Raw genomic sequence first — 16,177 nt, forward strand, 5'->3', positions numbered from 1 at the left:
CCCAGGCAATTTTGAGTTTTCTGCCATAACAGAAGCTGAGAAACACAAAAAAATCTCTAACCACACTTTGCACAATGCCATCCCTCTTTAAAAAAAATTAGAGCTTTCTTCTGACATCTGCAACAAGCACGTCTGCATATAATTATGGTTCTTAATCTATTAGGTATTTATGCGACAATTCCCAGATCAAAGGTACCCCGGTGCTTACCAACCTCATGAAAAAGCAATACTAACACTCCACTCCACACCATGCTGCAAGTCTAGGTTTGTCCTCCACCAAGCAGAATAACTGTACTGCCTATGCTGCGCCCTCTGTTGTCGGTGACAGCCAACGTAAGCGCATCAACCCACCTGCATACTCTCGTCCTTGCGCATGAAGCCGTTGTCTATGTGCAGCGCAATTACTTGGTCCTCCCGCAGGGACTTGTGCAGGAGGGCAGCACACACGGTCGAGTCCACGCCACCACTCACCAACATCTGTACCACGAGAACGTCAAACATCAGCCATGCCATTTGCACAGATTCTTGTTCAACACAGGGGACGAAGTAGCAACGAGACAAATGTTCAGTAGCTGTTTCACAAGCACCAAATAAAATTAAGGCTGTTATGAGGAAAACCCAATTCACATTTGTAAGCCTAGCTGTGCAATTTATTCCCAAAGCTGAACTTTAGTTCACTTCAATTAACGTAAGTGAAGAGGGGAGAAGGGGGAATCTTCTGCACCTTCTGTTTTCTACCACTTAGAGTCCCTTGTTTTGTATGCTGCCCTGTAAAGCTTACAGTAAAGCTTACAGTAAAGCACCAGCTCTACCCACTTTATACTGAAACAAGCAAAAAAAAAGAAGGCAAATACTCACTGCACCAGAAAAAAAAATGGCAGGTGATTTTCATAGGCGATCAAAAGCAAATTAAATGCGCTGGTACTTCAGTTTTCCCATCGGTTTTGGCTCAGTTTTCAAGGTCAAGCAAAGATTGGCGAAATTGCACTTAAGCTCCGCCTTATGGGTGTCATAGCCTATCATTAATGCAGAATTGGTCATTCACTACTTTCTCTACAGACAGTCAAACATCAGCAAAATCTAAAATTGGGAGTTTTAGTGCTTCCTGTACATATTTATTATTGTGTAAATAGTTTTTGTGTATATTACCTCTCCCTCATATCCTCTCTCTCTGTTCCCTCACCTTTCATTTCATTTCTTCATTCTGCCTGCTATCCTTTATTTCCGCTGCCCCAGCTCAGGTGCTTCAGTATCGATGGCAGTTGCCAGGGCTAGCAAAAATCTTTTACTTCCTTTTCGTTAATAATTTAAGAAACGACTTACTACTACATTTAGTGCTACCCATCGTAGTGGCTCAGTGGTTAAAGTGCTCATCTACTGAGCCGGAGTGCCCGGGTTCGAACCCGGCCTCGGCGGCCACATTTCGATGGAGCCTGTGTGCTGCGCGATGTCAGAGCACATTAAAGATCCCCAGGTGGTCGAATTTATTCCAGAGACCTCTACCACTACGGCTCCTCTTTCTTCCTTTCTTCACTCCTTCCTTTATTCCTTCCCCTTACGGTGCAGTTCGGGTGTCCACCAAGATTTTTTAGACAATTACTTCCTCATTTCCTTTCATCAAAACCAATTTCGATTTGTTTTAGTGAACTAAGCAAGCACACACACCATAAAGCACAAAATCCCAGGCTTCTTTAAGAAACAGCCCCCTATCTGGCAGCTTTATTCCACCTACCACGAATGCGACGTACCAGCAGCTGCACTGAATTCACATCTGGCAAGTACCCACGTATGTCACATTACATGGCCCACGGTAGGTTCTCCTTCAGCTCTTCCCACCCTGTCTTCCCGAAATGGCATCATTTAAGCCAGCTTGTCGCTGCCAAAGACCCCATGACATGAGCAGCCGCACTCACCAAGACTTTGCTCTGACCAACAGTGCGCCGGATGTACTCGATGCACTCGAGCTCCCTGCTCTGGAGGGTGAAGTTGCCCGAGAGGCCCGCAATGTCATACAGGAAGTTGGAGAACATGGCTTTTCCCTTAGGTGTCAGGTCCACTTCAGGGTGGAACTGGACACCATACACCTTCATCTTGTCGTTTGCCAACGCTGCACATGTAGAAAGAGAAAAAACAAATTAAGCAAACAAAGTTCGCTACAGCCAAAGTACCAGGATCTAAAGCTGGAAGACTTCCCACTCTAACAAATGAATGAGATTACTTGCCACGCAACGCTCACAAGGCCAGCTGCTTTCGTGAACTTATAAAATTTCACGTATGCAAAAGTCTGAGGTCGATAGCCTCCGCACGGCACTAGCAGAAAGAAGAGGGAGATCAGCCGGATGTGGATGTTACAGGCTATCCACCTCAGATAAAAGAGTAAACCCTGGCAATTTGTTTGATGCAAATACTTTCCCAAATATATCGCATTCTAACAGCTCTGGCCTGGTTCCTCCAGTATGGGTAAAAAGAACAGAGACTGGAGCAAACACAGCTATTATAGCCCACAATGCATCCCAGTATGGCTTTCCCTGCTCTGTTCTGACTATCTGCCGAGAGCACATCATATTGCAGCAAGATCTGATAATATGAGTCTACATATTAGCAATCCAAGTTAATTTGTAGACTTCCTGCAGTCCCTAAATTTATAATGCATATTACATCATAACACAACTAGACAGTGCGCCTATGCCAGGATAATCCATTGACTTCAGGCAACCTGAGACTCTGAGAACAAGAGGACATCATGCCAGACCTACACTGCCGCCATTATCTCAACTTAACAACACCTGGTCTCCAAGTGAGCAATTTGAGCTATCACTTTCAGTACAGCTGCTCGTTCTGCATGCCTTTCAGCTTTGTATTCAGCTGTTTCACTTTTATGCTTTCCTTGAATCCCGCCTCCACACTTCCTGAGAGCAAGTCGCAGCATGATTACTCATGTAAACTGCTTGTTTCTACTGATTCCCGATAGTTCCACTATGAAAAAAAAAACGCAGGTATAAAACAGTTTAAATAAAAACTTACTTAAAACAAGTAAACACTTAAACAAGTAAACTTAAAAGTAAAAACTAAGTAAAAACTTAAAGAAGTGCCGAATAAACAAGCTAGTGAGTTAACAAGCCTGGGGAAGCAACAAAACGAGGTAGACTTCATCAAACTCTCTGTGCCCTACACACAGTCATACGTATGATGACAATAATGCGATACAGCGCGAATAAAGACGCGGACGAAGCGAGACAAGACACCACAGCGCTGACTTCAACTGAATTTTTATTGCGGAAAGGGGATATTTATACAGGAAATGGAAGGGAACGCATGATGCCGCTACTGCTGGAATTGATACGCGGGATAAGATATTTAAAGGCGAAAAGAAGAGGCTGCAACAGCGCACAAGGATGATTGCTAATAACAAACAACAACGCAGTGCAAGTCAATGATGAACGATAAGACAAGGCACCGACATTTTGCAACAAAAACAAGAGCCAAGTGCCTTAAACCTCAGTACAAGGCGAGGAATGAAACTAGGGAGCAAAAAGCAGGGCACTAACAATTTGCTAGGGGAAAATAAAGCCAAAAAAAAGGGTAAAAAAGATCTAAAACCGTGCGAGAGAGAATAAAATTGCAGGGCCAAAAGGGGCAAATAAGAGGCTGCTCATGACATGGCGGCAAACACACCTGAAAACTACTAAGAGCCAAAAGGTTCTAAAATCGCTGAAAATCAAAACCGAATGAAGAAATCACCTAGATGACATCTGGCTCAAATAATCTACTTCTCGTTTCGTCAGGGCGATCGAGGGAGAGCTGACACAGTCCTCTCCTAGTTTCAAGATGTGCAATGCCTCCATGATTTCGCGAGTGCTTTGATGGGCATTTTTATCTAGAACAGTGCAATCTTGAAACAACGGCTTGCAAGGGCGAGACGGACACTTCAAGCAATGCACTCCCAGGTTCCTCTTTGCTGTGTTGCTGACGTCATTAGAGTGCTCCATCAGTCGCTCATTAAGGCACCGACCAGTTTGGCCTATGTAAGCCCTGCCACAACTCAAAGGAATTTTATACACGACACCGACTTTGCAGGATACAAACGGTGAACGGTGTTTGACCGGGCAGGCTGGTTTACGCTCTGCAGGGGCGTTTACTCTGTGGCAGAGCTTGGAGAGCTTGTCGGGAGCCGAAAACACCACTCTAACATCAGCCCGCTGGCCTATTCTCTTCAACCGGTGAGACACCGCGTGCAGGTAAGGAATCACAACAACCTTGTTGTGCTTGTCTGGAACCGCCACTTCGCGTATTCCTCCCTTAAGCTTCTTCAGGAGGCCTTCTGCTACCGAGATGAGAAGTGTCTTAGGGTAGCCTGCTCTTTCCAGCCTAGAAGACTGTTTGTTAAAGCTGTCACCCATAGAGTGCAGACAAGATTTCTTTAGAGCATTAGTACAACACAGGTTCGCGATGCCGCGCTTAACAATCTTAGAGTGGGCAGAATTATAAGGAAGCAGGGACTTGCCCCCTCTCGGCTCATACCGCCAGCATAAGTGTCTTTCTGTTAGAGAAAGCCTTAAATCAAGGAAGCGTAGGGACCCACTCTCAGGTGTCTCATGTGTCAACATGAGAGGTGACAGGCACTGCTCAAAGGAGGAGAGAACACTAGAAACAGTACATGGAAAGGAGCAAACATTGTCAGCAAGTAATACTAAGTAATCGTCTACAAATCTAAAAACTTTTGTGACAACTGAAGGGAGTCGTTCAGCGAGCAGTCGGTCATGATGGGCAAGGTAGATGTCACTGAGGATGGGAGCAATGCATGAGCCAATGCACACACCGCTTTTCTGAATGTAACTGCTCTCGCCCCATTTAACAAAAGTGGAATTAAGATAGACCGTCAACAATTCTAAGAAGCCACCTACCGACATACCGGAAGAATTTTGAAATGCAACCGAGCCAAACGCATCGATGCTACTTTCAACGCAAGACAAAAGCTTGTCATGTGGCAAAGAATAATAAAGATCTTTAATGTCAACCGAGAATGGCATGAGAGCTCTGCGGTTAGATTTCAGGAAGTCAAGAACTTTACTCGAGTCCTTCAGAAAAAAGGGATCGTCAAGTGCCAGAACCTTGAGCCTAGACTGAAGGAATTGCCCCAAAGCTTTCTGCCAAGTGCCATTCTCAGTGACAATTACCCTCAATGGGCAGTCTGCTTTATGCGTCTTCGCTGTGAAGAATATGTCCAGACTGGCCTTGCCAGCAGCATTTATGCTTGTAACAAGTTTTTCTAGATTTAAGCGGCTGCAGATTTGCTTAGCTTTTGATTTTATCCTTGACAAAGATACCTTTTCACGCCGCTCGAAGACTGATTCCAAAGCATCAACAGCTTTTGTGCCAAACATGTCTTTGGGCAGGACCAGGAAACCATCTTCTTTGTCAGCTGCTAATAACGAAAGATCATGGCTTCTTAAGTAAGAGACGACATGATTGAAGGGCCTAGTTTTGTCCTTCAATTTGTGGTGAGACAACACGTCAACTCCTTCAGACAGGCAGCTAGCGAAATCAGAGTCCTGAGCACGATGAGCCACTTGCCTGACCAAGCCCAGTAGATCCGGTGGCGACTTCTTGGGTTCCACGGCGAATTTCGGACCTAGGCTGAGAACACGAGCCACTTTGTCCGGGAGCACCACATCTCCAAGGGTGTGCACTCGATTGCTGTGACATGAGCGCTGTTTCGGTGAGATGGCACGAAGGTAGCAAAGCTCATGTTGCCATAAGGCTTCAGCAGTTCTGTCAGCAAGCGCGGAAAGCTCACGCCACTTCATCCTGGCCCTTGGGAACCTGTCGAGGCGATGAAGCTGCAGGTACAGCGCTTCTCGGAAGAAGCGTGCTTGGCGCTGCCACTCTGACCGTAGGATCTTCATGCCCAAAGACATGTTTGGCACAAAAGCTGTTGATGCTTTGGAATCAGTCTTCGAGCGGCGTGAAAAGGTATCTTTGTCAAGGATAAAATCAAAAGCTAAGCAAATCTGCAGCCGCTTAAATCTAGAAAAACTTGTTACAAGCATAAATGCTGCTGGCAAGGCCAGTCTGGACATATTCTTCACAGCGAAGACGCATAAAGCAGACTGCCCATTGAGGGTAATTGTCACTGAGAATGGCACTTGGCAGAAAGCTTTGGGGCAATTCCTTCAGTCTAGGCTCAAGGTTCTGGCACTTGACGATCCCTTCCTTCTGAAGGACTCGAGTAAAGTTCTTGACTTCCTGAAATCTAACCGCAGAGCTCTCATGCCATTCTCGGTTGACATTAAAGATCTTTATTATTCTTTGCCACATGACAAGCTTTTGTCTTGCGTTGAAAGTAGCATCGATGCGTTTGGCTCGGTTGCATTTCAAAATTCTTCCGGTATGTCGGTAGGTGGCTTCTTAGAATTGTTGACGGTCTATCTTAATTCCACTTTTGTTAAATGGGGCGAGAGCAGTTACATTCAGAAAAGCGGTGTGTGCATTGGCTCATGCATTGCTCCCATCCTCAGTGACATCTACCTTGCCCATCATGACCGACTGCTCGCTGAACGACTCCCTTCAGTTGTCACAAAAGTTTTTAGATTTGTAGACGATTACTTAGTATTACTTGCTGACAATGTTTGCTCCTTTCCATGTACTGTTTCTAGTGTTCTCTCCTCCTTTGAGCAGTGCCTGTCACCTCTCATGTTGACACATGAGACACCTGAGAGTGGGTCCCTACGCTTCCTTGATTTAAGGCTTTCTCTAACAGAAAGACACTTATGCTGGCGGTATGAGCCGAGAGGGGGCAAGTCCCTGCTTCCTTATAATTCTGCCCACTCTAAGATTGTTAAGCGCGGCATCGCGAACCTGTGTTTTACTAATGCTCTAAAGAAATCTTGTCTGCACTCTATGGGTGACAGCTTTAACAAACAGTCTTCTAGGCTGGAAAGAGCAGGCTACCCTAAGACACTTCTCATCTCGGTAGCAGAAGGCCTCCTGAAGAAGCTTAAGGGAGGAATACGCGAAGTGGCGGTTCCAGACAAGCACAACAAGGTTGTTGTGATTCCTTACCTGCACGCGGTGTCTCACCGGTTGAAGAGAATAGGCCAGCGGGCTGATGTTAGAGTGGTGTTTTCGGCTCCCGACAAGCTCTCCAAGCTCTGCCACAGAGTAAACGCCCCTGCAGAGCGTAAACCAGCCTGCCCGGTCAAACACCGTTCACCGTTTGTATCCTGCAAAGTCGGTGTCGTGTATAAATTTCCTTTGAGTTGTGGCAGGGCTTACATAGGCCAAACTGGTCGGTGCCTTAATGAGCGACTGATGGAGCACTCTAATGACGTCAGCAACACAGCAAAGAGGAACCTGGGAGTGCATTGCTTGAAGTGTCCGTCTCGCCCTTGCAAGCCGTTGTTTCAAGATTGCACTGTTCTAGATAAAAATGCCCATCAAAGCACTCGCGAAATCATGGAGGCATTGCACATCTTGAAACTAGGAGAGGACTGTGTCAGCTCTCCCTCGATCGCCCTGACGAAACGAGAAGTAGATTATTTGAGCCAGATGTCATCTAGGTGATTTCTTCATTCGGTTTTGATTTTCAGCGATTTTAGAACCTTTTGGCTCTTAGTAGTTTTCAGGTGTGTTTGCCGCCATGTCATGAGCAGCCTCTTATTTGCCCCTTTTGGCCCTGCAATTTTATTCTCTCTCGCACGGTTTTAGATCTTTTTTACCCTTTTTTTTTGGCTTTATTTTCCCCTAGCAAATTGTTAGTGCCCTGCTTTTTGCTCCCTAGTTTCATTCCTCGCCTTGTACTGAGGTTTAAGGCACTTGGCTCTTGTTTTTGTTGCAAAATGTCGGTGCCTTGTCTTATCGTTCATCATTGACTTGCACTGCGTTGTTGTTTGTTATTAGCAGTCATCCTTGTGCGCTGTTGCAGCCTCTTCTTTTCGCCTTTAAATATCTTATCCCGCGTATCAATTCCAGCAGTAGCGGCATCATGCGTTCCCTTCCATTTCCTGTATAAATATCCCCTTTCCGCAATAAAAATTCAGTTGAAGTCAGCGCTGTGGTGTCTTGTCTCGCTTCGTCCCCGTCTTTATTCGCGCTGTATCGCATTATGGAAAATTACCAACTAGCCCGATCTGCCACTCTTGCAAGTATGATGACAAGCCTGGAGAGAAGCTTTCCTGCCCACACGAGCATCTAAGGAGATTTGCAAAGTCAATGAAGAAAAATCGAAACTGTTCACCATTAATAAGCAAGCGTCCAACGCCATAGACTTGCATGTGTGCTGGCCGAAACTGAGCCAGCTGTTCGAATTATCGAAATAATGGGGGTCAAATAAACAAGCTTTTAGTATACAGGCACAGCCGCTTAAATAGCAAGTGACATAGGTTTTATTGACGTCGGCATGGTCATGTCGTGCGATGCAAAACATCTTTGATGAGTCAAAGCAGCTGCAATTCTGGTGCGTCATCCGAATCATCCGTTTTTCGAGGTGCATGTGATGCTTACTTAACGCGCAGTGCCGTTAGCGCATGCATATGTCGTTGGCGCCGAAAGGCCTTCCGGCTAGTCGGTCTATGAACTAATTACTGCAGAACGAAAACAGGGCAGTTTTTATAAGGCATGAGGAAAATAAATATCCATTTTGAGAGCCAGAATAGCAGGGTGTATTCACTATTCGAATGCGCCAATTGTGAGAAATTTCGAATTACACAACACCGGTATTTTATGACAGTTTTGCAAGGTGTCCCCTGAAAGTCATATAATCGAGGTTCTACTCATCACTTCATATAAGACGACCACCAAACGAAAGCACCCTTTGGCATGAGCTGTGGCACAAACTGCTACCAGAATTTCATGGACAGAAAAGTTATACAGTACACAGCAAAAAACCAGGAAACGGATGTGGAAAAAATGTGGTAATTAGTAACCGGAAATGCAATTTAACTGCTTTTAGCTCAGCTACAAGCTGGAAAGATGCACTTTCTGGTAACCATTATTGCAACATCCTAGTGCATGTCTTCAATGTCCTGTAACAGCACCGATTGTGAGAGATGCTATGACAATTAAAACTGATTTTACTAAATAAACTGTAGCGAAGAAAACTGCAACAGTGGTTTGCGTGTGAAAAAAAAGGGGGCAGAGTACTGAGCAGATTGATTAACTTTTCACCATCGTTCAACCCAAATTTCATATTGCCCACAAGGTACATGAGTGACTACGAAAGACACCCAATCGCAACTCTAAATTAACCTCGACTGCCTGCAGTTCTTTCAGCATACATCCAAAGACTGGCACACAGGCATTTTCACTGCCCATTAGAAAGCAGTTGCCAGAACGTACTTGAATGTTTTAAAGCACATTCTCGCACAAACTAAAGTACAGGCAAACACTAATTGTGCTGGGCTCTGTGAAGCAACAGAGGGTGAAATACAATTTGCAGGAAAACTTGCACAAACAAAGAAGCCCCACAGCCCACCTGCAATCGTAGAACCCGATGTGGCGATGACCTTAAAGTTCTCGGCCGGCTTGTCGACGCTGTCACCATGGGTCAGGAGTGCCTCTTCCTCCTTGTCCATGCCTCTGTGGGGTGAACAAAAACAAGATGCATGCAGCACACTGTGAACACAATCCTCAAGAGTGCCCTGGGCAATCACTAATCATTAATGATATCCACACAACAAAAATGGGCCCAAGAAAAGAGGCTGAAGGCAGAGCAAAATTTTGTGAGAGGTGATGGTAGAAATGCTAAGTTATGGTATGTGCAGTTTATTGTCTACAAACTACACCTGGGCTACGACAGAGGCCATTGCCGAAGGCCCTGGATTAATTCTGACCACCTAGGATTCTTCACTGCCCACTGACGCCACAAAGAATACAGGCATTTTTACTTTCCTCAAGTACAAGCACTGCTTCACATTTGCTATGCTAGTTAGGTATGAATAATCATGGGTAATAAATGAGCTTCTTTATTATGAAATGATTCAATGAAGACTGCCAAGCAAGTCTCTTGCGAGTGCCGGATGACTGATGTAAAATTCAGGCAGAGAGCTGATAGGCATAGTTCTGCTTCTGCTTTATTAGAGCAGAATATGATCCACAATGGCTAATGTTTTAATATATTTGATGAAAATCCCCCAAGGTGGCTAATGCTATAAGCTATAACATTAAAGGCTAATGTTTCAGTAGCTTTGATAGCAGTATGTTGAACGCAGACATTCCATGTGCGGTCAGTTGCAAGATGAACTCCCCGGATAATCAGTGGGTGTTAGGTACATGGTCAACAGTGCCGTCTCTGCTAAAGTATGAGCAGCAATGCATCATTTTGTAGAAAAAGATTATTGCTCCGATCTTTCATTTGTGGTCGTCAAACAGCTTGCACATCAAGCCGAAATACCATTGAATTCGTCCTATAAAATAATGCCACGGGCCCAATTAATGGAATAGGTACACGACAGCCACTGACAAAACGAGGTTTGAGTTTTAAGTCATTAAGTAGACAAGAAGACATAAGATTTAATGAAGTATTGCTACTTTGCAACTCAGGTCGCATTTGTTTCTTGGTTTCTCACACTTGCCACCATGACACTGCTACCACTTAACACTTGTCAGCACCAGAATACATAAAAATGGGCCTGTCCACTGATAGAAAACTTCTCGTCAAATACAATTTAGTATTTATGATGCTACCGCTGTGGGATCAGGAAGCTCGGAAACTTTACGCCGCTCTAGCACAATGTAGGCCCTCAAAACTCAGCTGTTGGCCCCTTGAACGCCATGCGTCAAAAGGAAAGTGACAACAGCAGCATACAAAGAAACTAATAACAAATATAGGCAGATAGAGTCGACATTACATGACTGTTGGAGCATTACAAGGAATGACACCACAAACAATAATATTGCAACTGCCTAGCAAAAATGCACGTGTCAAAATAATGACAAAACACCACCAACTCACTTGAATAACGGGGACTTCTGATCAACCTGGATCTTGAACTGTCCATCTTCTCTGGAGTCCTTTTGCGTCACTGTGCCACCAAACTCCCGGTTGATCATCTGGGTGGGGCACAACAGAAGATTAGGGTTAAAAAGAAATGAAGTTTAGAAAGGACACATCTACATACAAGAGATGTGGCAACCAACGGGAACAAAGGTGCGGAAAACAGCTACTGCCCGTCAACAATGATGCAGCAATATTTATGCAAATCAACGGCATGAAATTTTGCATGCTCCTCGACTGTTGATGCACTGCAAAAAGAGTTCATCATGCCCAAGCAAACAATCTGGCACACACGTGGGCTAAAGTTTTTGTATACAAGTGCAAGTGTCCATAAATAATGTCAAAGAAAGGAATATTAAAATTATATAGATCGTCCATGAACCTCAATGACCTCACAAGTTTATGGTAAGCCTACCTAATTAGAGAAGTGCTAGTGGGAACAACTATAAAAATAATGAAAGGAATGATGCACAGGCTATGCACTCTGGCTTCTTTCATCACAAAAATCTGGCAGAAGCAGAGGTGCAGTTCTCTGTACCATTAGAAAACATCACTCTCTTCTGATAAAGTTTGTTCAGACATGGCAAAGCTGCTTGAAAAGAACTCACATACACGAGACAGGAGAGTGCAACTTGCATCTTGTGTGTGTTCTTTTCATGCAGCTTTACCATGTCTGAAGAATTACGCCAACTAGCCCAACATGTTCTACTCAAAGTTTTTAAAGTTCACAATTCAGCTAGAATAATTAACATATTCTGCAGCCAACAGTAGACAAAACAAGCAATAATCTGCTGAAATACTGGAAAGTCGAGTTGAGCTTCGCACTCAAATATTCCTCAAATATTGCCACAGAGCTTGTGGACGCCAAAGCAGGAACTGACACGGCCAAACGCATAGTATATCTGCATACACACTGAATGCACCCATTATTTTTGTTGCCAAAATATAAATCATTGCTAAATGCTATCGTATGTTTTAAACAGGAACGCACGCCCCCAAAATCTTCATGCTCTTTGGGCAGAACTAAAGTCTGCTCATTATACAAGTTAATACGGTAAATTCAAGCAATGCCCCCCAAATGACAGCATACCTGCATTCCATAGCAGATGCCCAGCACAGGAAGGCCACACTGGAATATCTCTGGGTCATATTTGGGAGCATCGGGCGCATACACAGACCCAGGACCACCGGAGATGACGATGGCCCTGGTGCGTACAATGGAGGGAAGAAAATCAGACAATGTGAAAATGAATTAAAAACAGCAGAGGCCTGAAAGTGCTCTCGCAAAGAGCAAAAATGCATGCAAGGCCTATATATGTGAAAGGAATACAGACACAGCTTTATGTCCAGCACACCAACAAATACCCGTTTGTGACCTTCCCTGCAGCTGCCATTTTTTCCTAGTCCTTAAATTTTGTGCAAGAAGAACCGGAGTTGCCAGCAAGGCGATTGTTTCCATACACAGTTTCGGCACACTACACAGCCCTAACATTTTGCAGTACATAGGATAGAGGCAGATTTACTGAACGGATCACACAACGCCTTCTTACTTACAATAGTCTTTTCACCGACACGCACACACGCCAAACTTAACTAGGTATAAAAGAGGCCAATACTAGTCTTTTGGAAATACGGTAAGCACAGGAAAACATTACTCATTTTCTTTTTTTAATTGTTAGAAAGGAAAACTAAACGGCTAATCATTTTAGATCGGAGATAACTTGGCAGAAGAAAGCAATGGAACTCATAGCTCCCACTGGAACCTTGTCGTTTTTTCTTCTATTTTGTAAAATTATCCCCTACCTAAAATGATTACCCAATAACATCCCTTTAACAAAAAAAAAAAACTGGCAGCAGCAACAAATACTTTCATTAATCTTCCTTGGTTTCAAAGACTGCTGGCATCCTTCATACAGCACAAGCACATTGCACATGTGTATACTGATTGATTTCAGCACACAGGGGAACTCACTTGTAGCCCTGGCTGACAAGCGACTTGGCGCTGGTGGACAGCGGCAGCATGACGGACTCGACACAGAGCTCGCGGATGCGCCTGTCGATGACCTTGCCATACTGGGCGCCCGCGTCCAAGATGGCCACCCGCTCGCTGTGGAGCACCCCATTGAGGTGGCCCTCGCTCTGACCCGTGTCGTGCATCCCGCGCTTCGTCCCACAGCAGCACTGCACCCACAACACACAACAGGTCACGACAGGCCTATGCTACAATAGGACATGGCGCTCAGCATCACAAGGAAAAAGCACTGACAGATTGAGACACAGGGAAAGAAAGATGCACACAACACTGCGCCAACTAGAAATTGAAGCACTGGTTAGAACACCGCACTTTGTTATACACAAGAACAAGCGTCACAGAATAGTGCTATCTAGTTGCATCAGTAAATCCCGATACCAGGAAAGCCTGCAGGTTAAATGACACAACCATCCTCATGAGGGATGATCTAAGAAGCTGCCATTAATTGCTTGATAAAACAACCAAACGTTTATAGACAATGCTTCACAAATTTTAAACGCCGCCACGCAGATGCACTCAGCTTTCAGCACACTGGCAGATAAAAAAAAGAAGATTCCTAGATGTATTTCAGGCTGCACTGATCATAGCCATAAAGTAGCTGTTCCTTCATGTCATTTCATTTATTGAGCCCTCAGGGCCAAAGGCATTAAAGAGGGGAGTGGTTACAAAACAAAAAATACATAAATATATACAATGCATATAACAGAACAAGTATTATCATTCGCCTGTTATACAATGTTAGCTAGTGCAGAACGAAAATGCTGGTTATCAATTATGTCGACGATATCTGCGGGAAGGCGGTTCCATTCACGTGATGTACGAGGCAAGAAAGACTGAAATGCCGTTTTAGTGTTATATGATTCAATGCCAACTTTGTGATGATGATCAATGCGATTTGACACGTATCTGGAGGACAAAATGAGGGAATCGCGAAGCATGGGTTGATGGTATAGTTTATGAAAAAGGCTCAAACGAATTATCTGCCGGCGGGATGCTAAAAGAGGTATAGAAAGGTTAGCTTTCATGCTTGTTACACTTGCGGTACGGTGAAAGTTGGACAGGATAAAACGAGCAGCGTTATTTTGAATCAGCTCAAGCAAAGTTATCAGTTTTTCATGATGCGGATCCCATATCGCTGCGGCATATTCCAGATTAGAACGTATTAGTGTTTTATAAAGCAATAATTTCAAAGAAGATGGAGTTTTGGAAAAGTTATGGCGCACATAGCCCAACATGCGGTTAGCTTTGTTAGCAATGTATTGAATATGGCGAGTCCAGTTAAGGTCAGCAGAAATATGAACACCCAGGTATTTATATGAAGTAACCGCTTCCAAGGCAACGTTATTAAGGTTGTACACAGGCGGAGAGTTGGAACTTCTTGATATTCGCATAATTTTGCACTTATTAGTATTAAGTTCCATTAGCCATTCATTACTCCAAAGAGGAACGTTATATAGATCACGCTGGAGAATGTTAGCATCGTCGGGGGATTTTATTTCGCGGAAAACAACACAGCCGTCAGCAAACAAAAGAATGTTAGATAATGCAATGGAAGGGAGATCATTGATGTAAATAAGAAATAAAAGGGGCCCAAGCACTGACCCTTGTGGCACGCCCGAGTAAACTTCGCTGAAAGGTGAATTAAAATTATTAGCATAAATGAACTGCGATCGGTTAAGAAGAAAGTATTCAACCCATTTCAGAGCATTGTAGTCAATATTCAGCTGGGTTAGCTTTAAAAAAAGTAAGCGGTGACATACCTTGTCGAATGCTTTCGAGTAATCTAGGAAAATGCAGTAAGCTTCTGATGCGTGATCTAAAATATGGTGAAGTTTGATGGTGAAGCTGGCAAGTTGGGTTTCACAAGAAAATTACCTCCGAAAGCCATGCTGTGCAGGTGTAAAAAACGAATTGTCATCGAGAAAGTTCACAAGGTTAGTGAAGATGACATGTTCTAATAGTTTGCAACAAGTACTAGTGAGCGAGATGGGGCGATAATTTGTTGGGGATGTTCTATTTCCTGATTTGAATAATGGAACCACCTTCCCGACTTTCCATTGTGTTGGCAGAACGGAACTATCGAGAGTCTGCTGAAAAATTTTTGTTAGTATTAAGGAACTGTAGACAATTGTATTTTTTTTTAATTTTGCATGAATGGAGTCAAAACCGGGCGATGAATGAAATTGTAGGGCATCAATAAGTTTAGCAACGCCAGATGAATCGATGACAATTTGAGGCATAGTTGGGAAATTATACCGGAGTGGAATGGGATGTTTGGTGTTTGATGTGCGTGAGAAGTTCTGCACAAAAGTTTCGTTAAGTTCTGATGCGCATAAATGAGCCGGAATAGGGTCACCTGACGCGTCCGTTAAGTTAATAGATTCTTCAATATGGGGGTTGACAACGCGCCAAAATTTTTTAATGTTGGTAGATAGCATGGATGGTAAAGTGTTAGAAAGGAAGTTATCTTTTGCTTGCTTAAGCGCAGTTATATAGGCATCAGCGGCAGTCTTGTATGCGTCCCAGAGAGCGTTACATGGTGATAGCCTGGCTGTGCGATATCGGCGCTTTTTTCTGTTAGATAGGCGTCTTATATCGGCGGTATACCATGGGGCTTGAGGATTAGAAGTGATGGTGCGTCTTGGAACATATTTCTGAGTTAGTTCGTGAACTTTGGCCGTGAACATATCCCAATTAGTTTGCACAGAGCGATCGTCAAAGTTTCTGAAGAAGTTTTGAGTAAAAACTGATAATTCATTGTTAAAGGCATCGAAGTCTGCTCTAATATAATCTAGTATGGTTTTTTTTCTTTCTTGCAGGTTTAGGACAGGCAGTGTTAATGTTGAAAATGAGCAAAGAGTGATCACTTATGTTAGGTAAGTAGGTGATGGCTGAAGCTAAGCTAAATCAGCTCGATTTGTTAGGATCAAATCTAAAGTGTTGGCTGCGTTGACAGAGATTCTGGTAGTGTTAGTGACTAATTGGGTAAATGAAAAATGGGAGCATAAATCAAGAAAATCACTGGCATCGGATGAAAATTGAGGTAGGGTGGGAGGCTGGGTAACCCAAGAAATAGTCAGAAAGTTAAAATCACCTAGTAAAAAGAAGGAAGCAGATGGAAATCGTGTGTGTATTATGTTAAGTTCGTCATG

General features: G+C 43.8%; 1 protein-coding gene across 2 annotated transcripts in view; it reads right to left on the reverse strand.

Moving 5' to 3' along the window:
* Positions 1 to 16,177, reverse strand: part of LOC144121333 (GMP synthase [glutamine-hydrolyzing]-like) — a 36,629-nt gene that overhangs the window by 16,063 nt on the left and 4,389 nt on the right. For both annotated transcript variants that reach the window (XM_077654500.1, XM_077654501.1), the window contains exons 2-7: positions 12,966 to 13,174; positions 12,084 to 12,198; positions 10,952 to 11,049; positions 9,473 to 9,576; positions 1,914 to 2,107; positions 352 to 477 (exon numbers count right to left, since the gene is read on the reverse strand). In XM_077654500.1, the coding sequence (XP_077510626.1) occupies positions 352 to 477; positions 1,914 to 2,107; positions 9,473 to 9,576; positions 10,952 to 11,049; positions 12,084 to 12,198; positions 12,966 to 13,150 (822 nt within the window). In that variant the 5' untranslated portion in view covers positions 13,151 to 13,174. The remainder of the gene's footprint in view (positions 1 to 351; positions 478 to 1,913; positions 2,108 to 9,472; positions 9,577 to 10,951; positions 11,050 to 12,083; positions 12,199 to 12,965; positions 13,175 to 16,177) is intronic.

This window comes from Amblyomma americanum, chromosome 2 (assembly GCF_052857255.1).
Source record: "Amblyomma americanum isolate KBUSLIRL-KWMA chromosome 2, ASM5285725v1, whole genome shotgun sequence".
Taxonomy (NCBI): Eukaryota; Metazoa; Arthropoda; class Arachnida; order Ixodida; family Ixodidae; genus Amblyomma; species Amblyomma americanum.